This window comes from Xenopus laevis, chromosome 1S (genome assembly GCF_017654675.1).
Source record: "Xenopus laevis strain J_2021 chromosome 1S, Xenopus_laevis_v10.1, whole genome shotgun sequence".
Taxonomy (NCBI): domain Eukaryota; kingdom Metazoa; phylum Chordata; class Amphibia; order Anura; family Pipidae; genus Xenopus; species Xenopus laevis.
The window spans coordinates 34,604,995-34,626,066 of record NC_054372.1 but is presented as its reverse complement, the minus strand read 5'-3'; the positions used below and the strand labels follow the sequence as shown (position 1 = coordinate 34,626,066).

The following is a 21,072-nucleotide window of genomic DNA, read 5'->3' as shown; positions in this document are numbered from 1 at the left end:
GGGACACACCTTCTCCAACCCTTGCCTTCCTTTACTGTATTTGCAATATTTGAGCAATGCAATCCAATTTGGCTTTTCTGTATCTCAGTTTCTACCTCATGTGGCTTCAAATTGTAAAGGTATGCTCATCAGCTATTTTAGAATTAGATTTAGCTGGTCACATAATTATCAGGTTGCATCTGGTTTTGGAGAACCTCAGTAAAGATATATAGGTATAAAGGTTATTATTAAAGTAAATGTTTAAACCACACAAAGCTCCTTCCTTGCAAGCAGATCCCAAATTAATTTGACGCTATGTGACTGGCATAGGAATACTTGTAGCACTATGATCTGACTAGCAAGAACGAGACCATATTCCAAATTGGATCAGAATTGCCGCCAAGTCTGCAGTGTGCACAAGGCCTAAACAAACTCATTATAGTAATCATCTCTACCATCTGGACATCTCACTTGAACCTGCTCATTACTAGAGTCAATTTTTCTACTAGGCAGGATGGTATTTGGCTGCAATGTAGCTGAAGTCGGTATACAAGGACACATGCATCTCTGGTGTGAATCTGTGTTCAAACGGAACCTCTTCACTGAACTGTGCATTTCTGGGTTGTACAGAATCAAGAGTTTTAAATGAGACAATAGACTGTGATGGAAGATGTGCCTGAAGCTATAGCAGATAAAAATCCATCCAAATAGAAGGCTTATTAGCTGCCTTTTTACTCCAGTTGAGTTACTCCCAAGCCTGTCAGCTATTTAAGCATGAGTACTCCTTGGCAAGCCTCCATGCAAAGTTGCAGTCTTAACTAGACCGTGAATTGCACGTTAAACATTATTTTGTTGTATCTGACTAATTTCCACTGATAATGCAGGCATTCAGACAAGAAGGATGTTTTCTTTCAAAGTAAAACTCCTGTTAATTCATACAATTAACTCCTGACTGATCAACTCTTAGCTACAAAGGCAAGAACAAAGGTGTAGCCTAGCAATGAAAGTGTTATTATAGTGCAGGAGACCCAGTAGAGTATGAATTCAATCAAGTGACTTTCTTCTGACAGATGGCTTAATCGACTGCATGGACCCAGACTGCTGCTTACAGAGTTCCTGCCAGAATCAGCCGTACTGCCGTGGCCGTCCTGATCCACAGGACATTATCAGCCAAAGCCAGCAGTCACCATCCCAGCAGGCTGCCAAACCTTTCTACGATAGGATCAGCTTCCTTACAGGACCTGACAGCACCCATGTCATGCCGGGAGACAACCCTTTCAATAAAAGGTAAGCCTGTCACTCTCACACACATGAAAAAAGGGCAAGCAGAACTGCAGCCAGGAGTTACCTAAGAAGCTTTATTTTATTTTTTTGAAATCAGTTTATAATGGTTTTGTTAAATAGCAAAAATAGGTTTTATTGTAAACAGTTATGTTGCCAACTATTCAAATTGAAAACAGTATATTTTTAAATGTATTTGCAATCCATGTTGGTATAAATTACAATATAGGTACAATATTGTATTTCCCTTAATCAAACATTATTTTAATTAGTAACATTATATGTATTGATTTGATATTGATACGTATTGATTTTAAGAATTACTTTACCCACATCATGGGAAAAAAATCACAATGAAAGAAAATATAATTCTAAGGAAATTCCAAATATACATGATTTAGTGTTAGCGGTAAATGCATTTGTTACTGAAATTTATGCGTCTACGCTATATATATATATATATATATATATATATATATATATATATATATATATATATATATATATATTGCTTAGAAATCTATTTTTTTACTGTTTTTAAAAATTTTAATTTTTATAAAATGAATTAAGGACCCACACACTGATCTGTATGATCAACCCCTGTCACTGTCAACATTACAGTTTATTTCATGTTTAGGCTCAGAGACGGAACTAGGGATAGGCAGACGAGGCAGCTGCCTAGGGCGCAATGATAGGGGGACTCTGGGCAGCTACCTCTAAACTTGTCTTCTGCCTACCCCTAGTCCGTGCCCCTCAGTCTTACTCCCCTTCCTTCTGTCATCCACCCCTCCATTGCTCTCCCTTCCCCCCTCTTCGTCGCTCACCCCTCCCTCCCCTCCATCACTGTCCCCTCCCTCCTCTCCATCACTGTCTCACCCCTTCTTTCTGTCGCGCTCCCCTCCCTTCTCTCCATCGCTGTCTCCTCCCTCCTCTCCATCGCTCACCCCTCCCTCTCTCCGCTCTGTCACACCAAGTCGGGGGGGGGGTGCCAGCCAGGTTGCCTAGGGTGCCTTTCTCCAGTTATTTGTTGGTGTCACATTTGCATCAGTTAAGTAATAGATTTGCTGATCTTGATGGTCTGGCAAATCCTCAGTTCATATGAAAGTCTTATTTTCCTATGACTATGAATTGTTTTAGAAATATCCAAGTAATTGTATTCAGCAACTGAAGCTAAACTTTGTGATAACAAAAACCTACAAGTATGAGAAATGCAAAGGTGCAAGGAAAGGCGTAACTGATACATATTACCACATCTTTGATAATATTTTGTACAGCTCATCAATAAAGTTGTGTTAAACTGTATATGACATGAAGCCTGGCCACAATAGTGCAGCAGGAGATAAATACTAATCCTCAAACTGTCCACAAATGGCTCATTCATTCTCAGTATGGTTTCTTAGAACAGTTAGATTCTCAAAAGTTTTCATAGCATAACTGGATTTCAGTAGATGACCTTTGAAAGATCAGTAAGATCATCAGTCAGGGATGTCTGCATACAGTATAGGGGAAATGTTGGAATTTCTATATCATCGTTTGTAAAGGAGAAACATACAGTATATGCCAAATTTTGTATTTTTTCTAACCCTTCAAGGACATTATACGTGATTTTTCTATATCATGAGTCCTAGACTCCAGCACTGAACTTTTGATGAACTTCAGATTTTATTCCAATGAATGTTTATATATAGGAGTGTTATTTTACACATTCAAACATATTCCCATTATAAGTGTATGAGTTTGTAAGCTGCTTGACTGGTGCTTTACAGAAGCATTTATGATCTAAAAATCTTTCAGTAACTGAGATCAGGTGCCTTATGTCCTGCTGAGTGAAGGAAGGTGATTTACATTAGAACTGGGTCTACAGTAATGTAACTGTATTAATACATTTAGGCGCAGCACTTGATTAAAAGTTGTTGCACAAAAGTTCCCTATTGCTCCCTGTATATCTTCGGCTTCCCATTCCCAGCAGATTTTCCATTTTCCTTACAATTAATTGGAAAGAATACTTTTCTTCATGCAAGTGCCAGAGACCATATCTGAATAGTAGAGCTATATTAGAGCTTTATACATTATAGAGGGCTATCATGGCTACTGCAGATAAACAGACCAATCATTTTATTAGTTAACTTTTGAAAGGTGTTATTAGGCCATCTGCGGAGAAATAATTCTCGTTGTTTCTTTTTGCATTTTTTTGCTTACAATATTTTTTAAAAATTGCATTAAAAATGTTTGTACAAACTAGTAATGGTGTAACGTAGTACCATCCATAATGAAACGCTGGTTGAGCTCATGAATCTTTTTTATTTTTAGTGCACAATTCTCATTTGTATTCCTAAATGCATAAAGAGCAATAAACCCAGTCTTGTGGTATTTTCAGTGCCTTGAACTGTATTCTATAACGTCATACCCTGTTAATAAATGTGAGTATCCCCCAGTTGCCAGATTATGAGCATAATGCCAATGTAACCAGTGTGTGAAAATACACCAAATCCCTTTAGCAGTAAAGATCTGTGTCTCCAAAGATGCCCCAGTAGCTCCCCATCTTCTTTTCTGCTGATTCACTGCACATGCTCTGTGCTGCTATCACTTACTGAGCTTAGGGACTAACACACAATACACAGTACACATAGAATATAAATGTCACAATATAAGGCTGATTAGTAAATTATTCAGATTATTGGTACATGGCAGCTTTAGAAACCAGCACAGTTAGAATCAGAATCATCCTTGTAGCATCAGGCCTATTTATTAAACCTCCATTTTTTTTCTAATCAAGTTTTTAAAGGGGAAAACTCAAAATTTTAGAGGGAAAAGAAACTCAACCTCATTTTCTGCTTGGTAATTTATGACGACCCTAAGCTTAGCTTTTCAACAGCTGTTCAGAGCCCACTGAGCATGTGAGTGTCGCAGACATTTTCCAATATGGTGACCCCCTGTGACAAGTTTGAAGTCCTGGACCATTGCTGCTATTGACAAGCTGAAACTTTAGGCTGGTGCAATATGTTCAGTATATAATGATTTGCCCAATTCTAGTATCTCAGAATGCTACTGCATTGGCCAGACTCCGTTGCTCTGAAGCTGCCAGTAACAGGTTAACATGGCAATGCTCACTTTTAAGTTATTATTGGATTCAATATTTAAGTTTTTGCTAGAAGGGATGAAAGTGTATTATACCGCATAGTCACTCAGTGAATTATATTCCATTTTTAATTTTCTACTGGAAGATACTGAAGAAAGCAGAGAGTCACCTCTGAAATACATTGTGTTTCTTTGGTTTCTGTGGAGAGCCGCTCACCATTAGCATCTTTGTACAGTAAGAACTTTATACACCGAGGTAGTGAAGCATTGAATCATGGTATGAATCACATTTCAGAAGGTAAATGTACATAATCTGAAGTCTTCCTTTCTCCTTTCCCTGCAGCCTCGCATCTGTAATCAGGGGCCAAGTTCTTACAGCTGACGGAACACCGCTCATTGGTGTCAATGTGTCATTTCTGCACTACCCAAACTATGGCCACACAATCACGCGCCAGGATGGAATGTAAGTGAAGGACTGAATAACTGACTCCATATTCATTTACTGTATATCTTTAGCTACAAAGATAATGGAGCCTATTTATTGAACCTCAAATTTTCTATCGTCGAGTTTTTAAAGGGGCAAAACTCAAATATTTAGAGGGAAAAGTAACTCAAAATTTTCGATATTTATTATATTCCAAAGGTGCTAAAAATGTTATTCCAAAAATATCTTTCAGGCTGTTTGATGCTGTTTTTCATTCAATAAATTCGAGTTTTCATTTGATAATCCAAATAATTCAAGTTTTTTTGGACGACCATTCAAAGAAGTTGCACAATTCGAATTGTTGCATGATTTTGTCGAGACTTTTCCCATGCTGACAATTTTCAAGCCGAATTGTTAGTAAATTAAGCCAGATTGTGGTTGGGAGTTTGGTCGAATTTTTTTATTAAATCGAGTTTTAATAAATAGCCCCCAATGTGATAATTCATTTCTATGTCAGCTTTGTGGATCTGTTATAGTCTCTTATTTAGTTGCCTACATAAAAGTCACCTACATAGTGTCATATGTGTCAAGTGTGAATATCTAGAAACACATCTGCATTGCTTTCCAGTGTGCCGAGAGCCCTAAGTGACAGAAAGCTCTAATGTACAGTTAATATATTGTGCAGCTCAAGCCTTATCAATGGGTGAAAAGGATAGAGAAGAAAAAGGCAAGAGGTTTGATGCATTTCCCTGAGAGACATGGGATTGGAGGAGATTAAACCATATCACATTTATAAGTAGGGGTTATCATCCACAAATGTTCCCTTTAATAGACAATAAGGTTTGAAAGATCATTTCTATTGTGTTTACGTCTTACAAAATGTTCTCTTTAGATACCCTCTGACCCTTTATATCTGTAATTGTTGCCTTCTTAAGAAGCTTCAAGATATAGGGTGATAAATCTTATTATGTGCATGGAACATTGTTCCCCCCTCTGTTTGTATTATTACATATAAGGGGGAGCTGCCATGTTTCTGACCTTTCTGATTTACACACATCTGGAAAAAATTGTTGAGCATATTATGTCTGCAGAGTTTTTGGAGCAAGTTGGAGGCCATAAAAATCTTTTGGACATTAGTGATGCCTTGAAACATAAATAAAAAATGTTCTTTGCACACAAGAAAACATTTTTACACCTTAAGATGAAACCTCCACCTTTCAGTGTTAAGGGATGCACTTGTTATTTCTGAAAGGATGTGGTGGTAAATAAGGCAACAGCAACTTTATTGTATGCTCCCTTTTTAAACAGTGACTATATCTCTTTAACCTTTTCCTGTCAGTAGTCCTGTCAACTACCTGATTATCAGTTTGCCAAGAACCCTGGATGGCTGTCATTGATCTGAATAGTTTTGTGTTATCTACAACCGCAGAGCATTGCTTTCAATGCCCCCAAGAAATTAATGAAAAGGTTAAAGAAAGTGGACCCAATATAGAACACTTCCTTAGTGAACCTTAGTCTGCTTAGAGAATAAAGCATTGACTACTTTTTTTTACACAAACACAATACTTCAATCAGTTATCTGCCGTGCACAAACAGTAGCACCTAAACTTCAATTTAGAATGGACATGATGGATGTCTATCGATAACTTTAGCAAAAATAAAAGTAGATCATCATTAGGCCCTAGTTTGGGTTTTTCTGCATTTTCCATTTGAGAGTTAAATTTGCATTGTAGTAGCTGGAAACATGTTATCTTTTAACTTCCTTCCTAAGGTTTGATCTGGTTGCAAACGGAGGCGCATCACTTACACTGGTGTTTGAAAGGTCTCCATTCCTAACCCAGTATCATACTGTGTGGATTGCGTGGAATGTCTTTTACGTCATGGATACGTTAGTGATGAAGAAAGAAGAGAATGACATCCCTAGCTGTGACCTGAGTGGCTTTGTTAGGCCAAACCCTGTCATTGTCTCCTCTCCTTTGTCAACATTTTTCCGAACCTCCCCTGAGGACAGCCCCATAATTCCAGAGACACAGGTACTTGAATTTAAACTGTACATGGTATAAATATATTTTGCATCATCCAAATTAGGAAGCAAGTGTGGCTCACCAAATGTTCTTAATGGTTTGTCCCACGGGTTATCCTGTGCTCATATCCCAAATAGATCAATCTGTAGAAAGTACATTGTGTAGGACAAATCCAAGGCAGCAAACTTGACTGCAATTTTCTTTATTGGGGAGTGGATGTACACAACATGTTTCGGGGCAATGCCCTTTATCAAGTGTGTATCATATCTGCTCTAGGAAAACTGGCACCTGTTGTGGATGTATCATTTAATTAGTATTATGTTTTTTTATCTCACCCAAATGAAGTGTGTAATAAATATGTTGTCTTCTGTTATGTTTCTTTAAACCACAGGGTCTTTATGTGTACTAAAAAAATACTCTGTTTTATAGGGTTTAAACTATGCACACATGTACTTTATCTTAACATAATTCATAACTAAACTATACACAAGGGTGTAACCCCCACGCCTGCTCCCTACATTACTGGAAAACAACCATTTGTCAGAGAATGCTGGGCACAGTAGTTCTACATCAGTTAGTAGGCTCTGGGTCTCACCTCCCTGCTAACTATTTGTCAATTTTATCTGCAGCCTTTCCAAAAACAAAAAAAAAAAGAACCAAGGGATTATCCCATTCTTATATTTTCTTCAGACAATTATACGTAGAATCTTAATATAACAGCTGTTTTATTTCAATTCTGATAATGAGATGAAAACCTGACAACTGAAAATGCATGGAAATAAAATGTGAGAATGATGTAGGAAAGCAGAGCCCCTTTGCCAAAATATTCCAATAAAAAGGAATGCTTGCAGCCGCTCCCATGGGAACCCTCCGAATTCTTATGTTCTGCAGTTGGCTATGCATATCAAATGAGCAGAGTTTGGTGGCTTAGCAACAATAAAAGCTAGCCTTCTTTGTGTAGGGATCTTATTATAGACTGTAATCCTGTCATTGAGGGCTGAAGTGAAATAAAGGTGCTTGGTTTAGTTGCCAGACCTGAGTACGTAAAAATCTGAAATCTCCATGACTAATGATTGCACAGAGCTTTCAATCATCAAACTGTACTTAAAATGTCTGTCGGTTTCCCATTTGGAAAAAGCCAACCACTTTGCTACAGAGCAGCAATAGCAGAGCAGCAATAGCAGAACAGGCAATTCATGGGAGATTTTTTTTATGTGTCCTGTTCATGAAAAGAAAGCCAATAAGAGACCAAGTGAATTTGAAAATATAGGCAACAAATATATCACATACACCGGAACCTCATCAAATCTGACGTTTTTACAGTGTGTATAAGCTGTTCAGTTAGCTAAAACAGTTACTTTACGATCAGTCATACCAATTCATCTGTGAATCTGAATAAGTAATCATAAGCTATATAGACTACAAAACAGCAAGTACATGAAATGCTTGCCACTGGGGAATAAAAACGTAACTAAAATCAATGTGTAATGGTGGGTGGTGTTATAATCAAATTTTAAAACTTTGGTATAGCTGAGTTTCCATTTGCACAAACAAATGCATTTCCTGAAATTATATTTATTTCCTTTCTGTAAAATACATAAAAACCAAAAATGTGCCCCCTTATGCTTTCCAGACAATGCATTCTCTTAAAACAACAGTGTAGGATTAGGCAACCGAGACTATATTCAGGGCAAAAAAAGAACCTTGTAAAACTTTAAAATAAAGACTATTCGGCAAACTGATTTAATACGCAGAATTATGGATTCTTTTTTATAATGGATACTATTATTAGTAAGTGCACTTTTTTTATAACGTTTTACAAGTGGAATGTATCCTACTTCAATGCACTTTGATGGCCATTGCCTACGTATAGAGCTTCAAAATCTTTTAAAATAGTTCCATGTTTGGCTGGAAATTCCATTAGAGTATAGAATATGTTCCAGAACAAGATTTTATTAGCCTTTTAAAAAACAGTATTTGAGTCATATCTTTATAGAAATTCTATATTAGTTATGCATTTAAAGAAAAACGTTGGGAACGGTGTGAACAAAATCTATCATATATATATATATATATATATATATATATATATATATATATATATATATATATATATATATATATATATATATATATATATATTTCTTTTCTACAGTAGAGGCTATAATCTGCTGTCCTATTTTTTATTTATGTATTTTGCATATGATAGACTTCATTTAGAACTTTCATATATTAATAAGTAGTTATGGGTGAATTTATTCGCCAGACGCGAATTCCCGGCGAATTCGCCACCGCCACCATTGAAAAGTTGCTGGCGTCAAAATAAAATGGCAGTTTGTGAAATTTTTTGCTGTTATTTGTTAAACTAAAACATTTCTATTAGTAGAACCAAATGATAAATCATTTATTTTTCCCAATCTATAGAATGTGTTCCCTTAAATTCTCTTATATATGTATACACTGCAATGTATTGCCACCTATCAAGACCAAGGTCTACTACAATAGACAAAGCTCAAAATTGAGGATGTGAAGATGGGCCTAACAGCCCAATTGCCAAAAGAAATATATATATATCAACTGATGCCCATTTATTATTAAATTTTATAGACAGAAATAAGACACACAGGTTTTATTGCCAAAGGTTAGACAGTGCATTGTACTTTATAATTAGCAGAAATGTTCATTAAAGAATTCAGACTGAAGATTTTGTTTAAATATAACATGAAGTTAGTCCCACAAGGCCTCGCTCTACACTACACATACGACAAACAGACTGAACACTGAACCTTCAAAGCTGTGATGAAGTGTACATTTCCTGCTGTGCATCCTCAGATTAGTCCATACATTATCTAACAGGTTCCCTTATTCATTTTCTTTGGTAGGAATGAAATAATGTATAGAAAACTTAAATGTAACTCAATATTTGTTGTTAGTCGTAGGCAAATACACTGGGATTAAAATCAGAATAAAACAGATAAATTAATAGAGAGACTATGATGATGATATTAATTAAAAAATGATAGTAATTACTAGATCGATTTTATCAGTTATCAGGGACATATCAATATTAAGGGAAACTGTAGAGACCTCTGTATTTTCAATAGGATATCCCTTGAGAAATGGAACCATTTGTTTTAGAGCACTGGGAGGCAGAGAAGCTTATTACTTAAGTTATAGTGTTTGAGAGTGAAGAGAATTTTTAATAAGTGCCAGAAAACATATAGTTTGATTATATTTTAAAAGGCTTCCCTTTAGTTCTCTCCTTCTTCTTCTTAATTTTTTTTTTTTTGCTGTACCTTTAGGTGCTTCATGAAGAAACAACAATCCCAGGAACCGACTTGAAATTATCCTACTTAAGTTCCAGAGCTGCAGGATATAAGTCTGTTCTAAAAATTACAATGACTCACTCGGTGATACCTTTCAATCTGATGAAGGTTCATCTTATGGTTGCTGTCGTTGGAAGACTTTTCCAAAAATGGTTTCCAGCATCACCTAGCCTTTCGTATACTTTCATTTGGGATAAGACTGATGCCTACAATCAGAAGGTCTACGGGCTGTCTGAGGCTGTTGGTATGCATTAACCTTATATTTATATAGTAATTATTTTATTTATAATATTGCTATGCCAGAAGGTGACTGTCTTTCATAGTAAAATCATCCTTAAAACTAAAGTATTAATCCTTTATATAAAACAGAGTATGTCCTTTTTTTTCTTTACGACCAACTGTTGATAGGTTCACTTAGACATATATTATATATCTAATCAGCACCTAAAATATTTTATACTGACAACATCAGCTTTATTAAGTCAATTATTAGGTTGGGTGTTGGTGTTTAACCAGTGTTGTAAATCACTGTTGGTTTACGTAAACTGTTTGGGTTTTGGCCTTTAACCTAGAATTGTCTTTGTGTTAAAGGAACAGTAAGCAACAAATTAAATTGGTTTAAAGTAATTAAAATTGAATGCACGGTTGGCCTGCACTAGAAAAATCGAAGTGTTTGCTTCAGAAACACAACTATGGTGTATACAAACAAGCTGCTGTTCAACCATGGGGACAGCCATTCAGTTTGAAAAAAGGAGAAAAAGCACAGGTTGCATAGTAGATAACAGAAAAATTCACATTGTATTCTACAGAGCTTATAGATTATCTGCTATGTAAACCTAAAATTTGAATGGCTGCCCCATGACTACACGGCAGCTTATTTATATAAAGTATAGTAGTCTTTCTAAAGCAAAGACAACATTTTTACCTGTGCAGGGCAACAATACATTATAAATGAATTACTGTAAAAAACTTTTCATTTTTTGGTGTTACTGCTCCTTAAATTATGTGGCCTTCATCCCAGCTTTGTGTTGGTCTTCATGTCGAGTTTGTCTACCCTTTGATAGGGTGTTGATATCCAACTTAATGCTGTCCAGTCTCAGATACCAGACAGGTTATCTTGAACACAGGATTGTTCAACCTTTGGCTTCTTTTTATGTTCTCTTGCTTTGGTTGTAAAGCCAAACGTGAACAGTAATTGAACCACATCAAAAGCTGTTGTCAAAAATATACAGAGGTAGAGAGAGTACTTTGATAAGATATCTCAGTTCCTGTCATTAGACAACAAACTGCTGCCCCAGGTGATTGTTGTTTAAATCACTGAAGAACCAATGTCCTGAAGCCGTGCACTTCATCCAGGCAGGAGCAGCAGGGGTGTGAGGTGGAAGAGCTGCCTCAGCTCATCAAATGCTGTAACTGGGGAAATATATAAAGAAAAATCACTGCTGGGTAGCTGGAATTCATCATATAAGGTGTTAAAATAATATTATCTGTGGTTTCTGTTTTTACTGGCATTTTAATGTCTGTTTTATCATTTGGAATATGTTTTATAGCCAGAAGATTCAAGACTGTAACCCAGTTAATTATATACCAGCTCATAACAAAGGGAATTAAATCATGCTGCTTGTAGCTAGGGGCTGGCGTTTGGCTTAAATTTAATGTTGCTTAAAATATGTTTTTAACTTGAAGTTCAGGGCTAATTCTTATGTATTTATATGGCAGGGTTGTCAAAGAACTTTCCTGTCTGAATTTTTACTGCAGTTATCTTTTATTTCCTCTCCACTTAAAGAATGCTTTAGTTCACCTCTATATATTCATTTTTTTTAATTGTTAATTCAGGCATGGTACGTGTGCCATTATGCAATCAATTAGGATGTTCGCCATAATGTTGCCATTTGCAGTGGTCCGTATAATGTAGCACCTCCTTAACACCACCTTAGAGAATATGATAACATTTTTCTGTGAGGAGGGCAATTAAATGGACTGATTTATGTGTAATTGGAGATGCGCAGTTTATTAATAATTGTGAAAGCATCAACTTTATCCACAGAGCTTTGTAGTGTAGTGATTGAATTTAAATTATTGGTATGGCCTGGTTACCTGTAGTTTCTTTATAGATAGAATAGAATATTTGAAAAAATTGGTTTAAACTGTGTGGCTTTTGAAGGCGGTTAAATTTAAAAAACAAAAAACGATTTCTAAAAGTATGTCTGGTTATGTACCACATGGTGCTATTAAATGTATGGTCTTATTCTGTTGCTCTAATAATTATAAGCAATAGTTCACGCTATGGACCCCTGTCTTGAAAATATTGAGCATGGCTTCTGTTAGAAAATTATATTTATCCTATTTATGTATAAAATGTTTTGTTTTGCAGTGTCTGTTGGATATGAATATGAATCCTGTCTTGACCTAACGCTATGGGAAAAGAGAACGGCTGTTTTGCAAGGATATGAGCTAGACGCCTCAAATATGGGCGGATGGACACTTGATAAACATCATGTTTTGGATGTTCAGAATGGTAAGTGTTTGAGACATTTTCTGCTTTTACGTGTTGATTCAGTCTGCATCGCTATATATTATATACTTGACATCAATGGGTTATCTGCCAAAGCCTCTTGAGCTCAGTGTCAAGGCTAAATGGATGAAGCACACAAGCTAATGAAGCTGTGGTATTTCTCTTATGTTATTTCCCAGTTTCTAATGCATGGCCTTGATCATAAATTTTTAGAACCCAGAAAGTTTGCAGCATGAGTAGCAAACAATGGCTTTTATTAATTTCCTGTTAACAGCGTCCTTCCCTACTACAAAAGGCAATCCAGTTATTCTTTATCAAATCACCTTTGTTAGTTGTGCGTAGAAACTATCTTAAAGGAGAAGGAAAAGTCTTTGAACTTGGGGTGCCAAAAGTTAGGCACCCCCAAGTGATCGTATGTACTTACCTGAAAACCCGGGCCAGTGCTCCTATAAGAAGAAAACTGCACCGGACTGGGATTCTTCCAACGAGCACCACAGAGGGATCGTCTTCTGGCTTCTTCTTTGTTCTCGCATTCTACTGCGTATGCGTCTGCCCTGGGAAATTTGAATCCTGGGCTAGTGCAGTTTTCTTCTTAAGTTTTTTTACTATAAAATCTGAATTCTAAGTTATTTATTGTACCCCGAGGATGGAAAAAGTCAGATCCAAAAATCCGGCACCTCAGACCTACTGAGGTTGTATAGAAGTCAATGGGAGAAGTCCTGGAGATATCCTGATCTGCACTGGGTTTTCGTGCAATAATCCAAAGATTTTGTGGTTTTTGGGTAAAAATCCAAAAAAAACCCCCAGAAAATTGCGAGGAAAACCCCAAAAATTAGTACGATTAGAATTTTTGGACGCTTTTCAAGATTTTTTCATGTTTTTTTCCGAACTGGGATTTTTTCAGGAAATGGATTAAAAAATAGGGGGAAATAACCCGTACGGATTTGGTCGGAGTATATTTTAGAAAATAATGAGATAAATTTGGATTTTGATAACCCCCTATGTATTTATTTACATTATGCAGACAAAAATGTTATGTAACATGGAGGGATATTCTAATTTATCAATGTAGTCAATATTTTTAAAAATTAAATAAGACAGTGACAAGAGAGCCCAGTGTTCAGTGCAGGTAAACCATTAGTGTCCATCCCACCTCTGTTGTTGATCCAGTTTTACCTATACCGGCTGAACCAGATATTGAATTTAATGCAACAACTAGTGATGAGTGAATTTATTCGCCTGGCATGGATTCATGGCTAGGGATGGGCGAATTTTTTCGCCTTGTTTCGCCGCGGAATTGATGCCCATAGACTTGTATGGCATTGTGCGTCAAAACGGGTCAAATTCGCCCATCCCTATTCATGGCGAAATTCCGCATTTTGCCAATTCTTTTCGTGAAACTGTGGCAAAAATTTGACCTTTGATAGGGCATCTTACATATTTGATAGGGTGTCTTAAATATTTGCAGATTGAAAGGAAAGTGTTAGGAATAGCTTTGATTAGGTTTCTAGATGGAATAATTACCCTGCAGGTATTACAGCTTTTACAAGTGAAGAGGATATAAAAGTATGATTGATAACATTATTCTGTTTTTAGCCCCAAGGTGAACAAGTCTAGAAGATTTTAATGTTATTGAATATCCCGTTAGGCAAGTGGTGGCTTCCAAAGTGATGTTTGTCGAATTAAATAAACAAGGCGTTTAGTTGTAATGATAAGGTGGACGAACTGCAGAGCTGCTTTCCAGGGGAGGGTTGCAGAGAGTGACAGGTATTTGCGTTGGGCTCGCTGATACACAGTCATAAATATTCTAATGCTCATCTTTCCATTCCACGATAATAGAGGAGAAGGCTGAAGGACCTATTTCTCAAACTAATGACAGGATAAATCATATGCAATAGTGCAGATAGCTGACTGGAGGACCCTTCTGATGAAAATTATAGAACGCTTCATTCTCAAGGGAGAAAAAAAAGTCTTCCTTGTGATTGTTGCAAATGATGAAATCAAATGAGAAACACCGGGAATTTTTGGCAGTGTTGATCAATTCCTAATCAGCCCGGCATTGTAACAGAATATTTCATATGAAGCATCACTCCCCATTTACATATACCCTTGTTTTATTTTTCTTCCTCCTTGATTCTCCATTGTTCTTTAGCCTCTTGCATATATTTGCTGGCTGTATTGGCAGTCATAGGCATTTACAACAAAGAATCTTATTTATTCAGATTTTTTTTCTTCCCAAAGCTTTCAAGAACACAACTCTTGAGTTGCCTTTGTATACCGGTATTTTTTTTTTTTTATTTGCAAGGTTGATCGTTTTAGCAGCATCACAGGAAAAAAAATGTGTAACCATTAGCCCATAGTAGTGCCTTTGAAATCCAGTATCCTCAATCAATAAAACATGTTTAGGTACAAAGTGCAAACTGACATGTGGTTTACATGGATTATGGCAAATAGTGATTTATTGTGACATGTTCTTATAGAAAATAATAGCTTACCATTTATAGCCAGAGCCTAGATGTATTTATTGATCTTTCCATAGATAAGGGCGCTGGTACAGGTATAGGATCCCTTATCCGGAAACCCGATATCCAAAAAGCTCCAAATTACGGAATGGCTGTCTCCCATAGACTCCATTTTATCCAAATGATCCAAATTTTTAAAAATGATTTCCTTTTTCTCTGTAATAATAAAACAGTAGCTTGTACTTGATCCCAACTAAGATACAATTATTCCTTATTGGAAGCAAAACCAGTCTATTGGGTTTATTTAATGTTTAAATTTATTTCTAGTAGACTTAAGGCATGAAGACCCAAATTACGGAAAGATCCGTTATCCGGAAAACCCCACGTCCCATACCTGTAATGCATAACCTTGTCTTGGTTTTAACATTTGTTTCAGTGAGAGAAATTCACCATTGGGCATGTTCTTCACTTAGTCATTTCCATAATGTGCTGAATCAGCAATGGATATGCCTTTTATTTTTTTATATAATTTCTTTTTTTTTTTTCCTTTTTTTGAGTTGTTATTCTTTTTTTTATTATAATAATCATATATGGAAATCCAGAGAATGTCAGCAACCATGGGAAGCATATTTCGCCATGAAGGTACAATGGAGCAGTTTTGTTGTTTTACAGTTAGTAGAAATTAATTTTATACTATGCTAAACTAAATTTGCCATAGGGGCTCCGTGTGAGTCTCATTAGATGTTTGATGCTTTTTACGAAGAACTAACGTTTTCCACATTTCTGTAAAATATAGTGGAAAAAATACAAACAGCACGGTAAACAGAACAAGACAGTATCCAATGGTGTTGATTGGGAGAGCTTAAAGTGGAACCATACCTATTATTTGAAGTGCAATACTGTAGTAGATTTGTAATGAACCTCTTCAAGGTTGAACTTGGGCATCAGGTCCCACTAGAACCACAACTTAAAGGGCTCTTGATGCAGTGAGTCTAATGTTGCACCGCTCCCGCACACTTGCACCTGCTGCCATGTACTTCCATCTGCTTCACTGTGATCAGGGGAATGGGGCCAGTATTTTGCCCAGGTGGGTAAAATATTGGCCAAGTGGCAACCTTATAACTATCCTTTTTTCTTATTTCAATTCTTTATATATTTTTTTTTTTTTTTTAAATGTAATTTTTTATTGAGTTTCAAAAGAAAACAATACACATAGATGCAATAAAGGAAAAATAAATTAAAATATAAAAGCATAGCATAGAGGAAAGAATAAAAGGGGGGGGGTTTGGGGGGGGGGTATGCGTTCCTAGGACACCTGAAGCTGAGGATCAACGTAAACCAGCCCATGTCTGACAGAGGACCATTTCTCCCAATTCCTATAAAATTTCGCTGCACTAAACGTAGCCAAGGCAGCCAATTTCTCATATTGATAATGAATGTCCACTTCCTTGATAATCTGCCGAACCGTGGGAACCATGGCGGACTTCCATTGCCTTGCAATCAATTGCCGCACTGCAAAGATCAGATGGTGCGCGGTCGTGCACCACTCCTTCGGAACATTTGGATCCAGAAGGCCCAGGAGAACAGTTTCTGGGGTAAACTTTATTTGTAAGTCCAACCAAGTATTGCAATAGGCCTCCAAATGCTGCCACAACTGCTGAAGCTTAGGGCATCCCCACCAGATATGGAGCATATCACCCTTCTGGTGACATCCCCTCCAGCACGTATTAGGTATAGTCCTGTAAATGCGGTGGAGTTTACTGGGGGTCATATACCAATCGTACAATATTTTCCTAGAAGTCTCCAGGTGAGAAATACATTTAGAAACTGTGGTAGGAATAGTAAATATATGCAACCAGTCGTCCTCAGACAAAGATATGCACAATCTCTGTTCCCACCTGAGGATTGTGGAAGTGCTCTTAATCTCAACCGAAGGCTGCAGTGCTCTATACCAAAGTGATATTCCTCCTTTCAGAGGCGTTAGGGTAGTAAGCCAGCGTTCCAACACAGTTGGTGTCCTCAGCGGGATACAGCCAGTTGACCCTAAATAATGTCTTATCTGCAGATATTGGTAAAACACCATTTTCGGAAGGAGCAATTGTCGTTGAAGCTCCTCAAAAGACAAAAGTTGACCTTTTTTGGTGAGATAGTGAATGGGAGCTAATCGGAAGTCACCCCATTGTGTTAGATTGAGATCCGGAATGAGCAGTTCCATTGTTGCAATTGGTGCAATGGGGGACACATGTAAAGAGGTGTTAAAATATTTTTTGTGATTCTGCCACACGCCCAACGAATGGGAGACAGTTGGAGGAACTTGCTGCGGATTAATATAAGAGAGTGGCGTCTGGGTGCCCATAAGCTGTGGAAGTAAAAGCGGGGAGACAGAGCTTTGTTCGATTTGCACCCACCGTTTCTCCATATCTAGTGTCATCCAAGCCTTTAGTTGATCAAGAGTCACCGCTGTGTAATAGCTCAATATATTAGGGGCATTGAGACCCCCCTTGCGTTTTGACAATTGTATAATTTTCTGTGAAACTCTAGGTTTTTGGTTCGCCCACAAAAAAGAATTGAAAAGTGATTGCAGTTTCACAATATAGGCAGGTGGTACGTGTACAGTCATAGTTCTAAACACATACAAAACCTTTGGCAATGCCAACATTTTTAAAGCATGCAGCCTTCCCAACCAAGACAAAAATTGGCACTTCCACGTTTTAACATCAGCAGATAATTCCTGGTACAACCGTGTAAGGTTTACCCTGACCATATCACTGGGAGAGAGCATAATATCAATGCCTAAATATTTTATTGAATTCCCCTTCCATTGAAACTGATAATTACGTTTAAACCACTCGGTATCAGCCTCCGACAGATTAATACATAACGCCTGCGTTTTGGTTTCATTAAGCTTGTAATATGATACCTCAGAATATGCTCGTAGTAGGCCTAGCAATTTATTTAGGGAGTGGGATGGTTGTGACATATAAATAATAGTGTCGTCCGCAAAGAGACCCACCTTCTGAATCTGACCAGCTATATTGATACCCTGGATATCCGGGTCCTGGCGGATGGCTTGGGCAAGGGGTTCAATCACCAAGGAAAATATAATAGGAGATAACGGGCACCCCTGCCGGGTCCCATTAGTTATGTCAAAGGGGGCAGATAAAGTCCCATTAGTGTTGATCTGTGCCGAAGGGCCTTTATACAACGCCATAATTGCAGTAATTAATTCCAGGGGGAAGCGAAACTTTTCCAGAACCCTAGATAAATATGACCAATTAACTCTATCAAACGCCTTCTCCGCATCCAGGGAAAGAAGCAGAGAAGGCGTCCGACAGCGCCCCAACCAATGTAAGATATTAATGGCTCTACGAGTACCATCAGGGGCACCCCTACCGACAGTAAATCCCACCTGGTCCGGATCTATAATTGCTGGCATAATGGACTGGAGACGTAAAGCAATAACCTTAGCATATATTTTAATATCTGCGTTCAGTAGACTGATTGGCCTATAATTTTGTACGGAGGATGGGTCTTTCCCCGGCTTAGGTATGGTAACAATCTGCGATAGAAGCATTTCCTTGGGAAAAGAACCCGTGGCAAAAGCTTTGTTGAAGGTGTTTGTTAAATGTGGGAGTAATAGTGGGGAATACGTTTTATAGTATAAATGCGTAAACCCATCTGGCCCGGGGGCCTTATTACTAGGGAATGATGCTATAGCTTTCGAGACCTCCAATTCAGTTATAGGATTTTTAAGCTGTTCCCAGTGAGTCTGAGTAAGTCGGGGTAGCTGAATGGAATCTAGGAAATCATCTATGCGTTGCAAAGTGGGTTGAGGGGTAGCAGGGTCGTCAGCTATATTATAAAGAGTCGTATAAAATTCAGCAAATCTATTCCCTATTGCTCTTGGGTCATAAATGGGGTTGTTGCGGTTATCTCTAACCATGTGAATACGTTTTTTGGCCTGACTAGCGCGTAGTTGGTTAGCCAAAAGCGCAGATGCTCTATTGCCCATCCTGTAATGAGAGGCTTTAAGAAACGTCAATTTACTTTGAATTCGTACCATCGCTAAGTTTTGAAGCTCCTTTCTAGCAGCAGCAATCAAGACTGCAGTAGATCGAACAGGTGACTGTTTATGACTTTGTTCCAAATTATATAATTTGTACAAAAGTGTGCGATATGGCATAATCTGATCCCTTTTGTATTTAGAACCCAGTTTAATGAAAAGCCCTCTCAAATAAGCCTTATGGGCATTCCATACACTAAAGGTACTACATTGACCAGTATCGTTAAGTCCAAAATACTCCTCTATAGCCTTAGAGATTATCTCTTTAAATACAGGTCTGGTAATCAGTAAAGGGTTAAGCCTCCATTGGGCCCTAGAGGATCGCTGCACCTGATCTGCCACGGATAACAGCACAGGGGCATGATCCGACCACGAAATCAGACCAATATGGGACTGTGTAATATAGTCTAGCATATCCTTCTGGACAAGGATCAGGTCAATCCTCGAGTAGGACAGATGCACATGGGAATAAACGTATAGTCCCTTTCCCCAGGATGATAAAGTCTCCATGAATCATAAAGCCCATATTTTTGTAAAAGGCTTTGGAATGAGGAGAGTTTCAGCTTATGTTGGCCCTTAGGAGTACCCGATCTATCCACTACAGGATCAGGGGCAAGGTTGAAATCTCCACCTAAGATCAAGGACCCATGTTTCAAAGAGATTATCTTATGCAATACCTTTCTAAGAAATGTAAGTTGAGAGGAATTTGGGGAGTAGATATTGACCAAAGTATAAGGTTTCCGATTAATGTAGCAATTCAGCACAATACAATGACCATTAGGGTCCACATGGTGACTCTCATATGTGTAAGATAAGGAAGAGCTTATCATTATTGCAACACCTGCTCTTTTCGTAGATGCTGGGGCAGAATAGAATATACTATACAACTTGTTTTTCGGAACACAAGTAGTAGAAGGAGTAAAGTGTGTCTCCTGAACAAACACAATATCAGCCCGCTGCTGTTTGGCTTCATACAATAAAGAAGATCTCTTATAAGGGCTGTTCAGACCCTTAGCATTAACTGTTAAAACATTAAACGCCATCATAAATATAATGTCGGTTGCATAAAGTCAGACATAGAGAGTCACCATCGAACCCAGATAGCATAACATTACAAAGCATATACAATTTCCTAAGGAACGCATACCCAAGAAGAAGGGGGGAAAGGAGAAGAGAGAAAACAATAGTAGAAACATACAGAAAGGAAAAAAACATTATAATATAAAGGTGGATACTTCCACTGAACCGTGGGGCCTACTGCCAGCAAATGGCCCACAGGGTAAAGTCTGTATCGAGGGGTTAACCAAGCAAACAGTAACTGATTCCAATATACTTAACACAGCTCCCGGGAGATATGATGAAAAACAGTGATGCCCGGTCGGGCAAAAATTAGAACTTGCAGAAAATGGATCTAAGACCAGAAACAGAACTTCATCCCTCTTTTCCTACAGGCGGCAGAGGAGGTATCGGCTTTAAACCCCAAGTGCGGAGTTGTGTACACCCTTGCGCTGGAGATTGGATGGTGGTAGTAGCTCCGTCTTTCAGGATCACCAGTCGCAAAGGAAAACCCCACCTGTAGGGGATATTGTGCTGCCTGAGTATGGACGTCGTTTCGTGAAATTCCCTCCTGGCTTGTAGAGTCATTGGAGACAAATCGGTGAACAACTCTATATCCTTGTACCTCTCAGGCCTGGATTCTGAGTTCCGAGCCGTTTTTAGCAGGAGATCCTTTACGTGAAAAAAATGCAATCTGGCAACCGTATCCCTGGGTGCAGATTGGGGTGCATTCTTAGGTTTATACAATCGGTGGATCCGATCAATAAGTAGAAAGTTACCTTCCACTTCAGGTAACACAGTACGTAGGAAGTCCATAAAGAACTCTTGTAACTGAGCGGGTAATATCTGTTCAGGGATGCCTCT

At 37.8% G+C, this 21,072-nt stretch overlaps 1 protein-coding gene across 9 annotated transcripts in view; it reads left to right on the top strand.

Moving 5' to 3' along the window:
* Positions 1–21,072, top strand: part of LOC108706622 (teneurin-3) — a 507,440-nt gene that overhangs the window by 428,033 nt on the left and 58,335 nt on the right. For all 9 annotated transcript variants that reach the window (XM_041579517.1, XM_041579516.1, XM_041579515.1 and 6 more), the window contains 5 exons: positions 1,050–1,266; positions 4,682–4,801; positions 6,534–6,795; positions 10,089–10,356; positions 12,487–12,630. In XM_041579517.1, the coding sequence (XP_041435451.1) occupies positions 1,050–1,266; positions 4,682–4,801; positions 6,534–6,795; positions 10,089–10,356; positions 12,487–12,630 (1,011 nt within the window). The remainder of the gene's footprint in view (positions 1–1,049; positions 1,267–4,681; positions 4,802–6,533; positions 6,796–10,088; positions 10,357–12,486; positions 12,631–21,072) is intronic.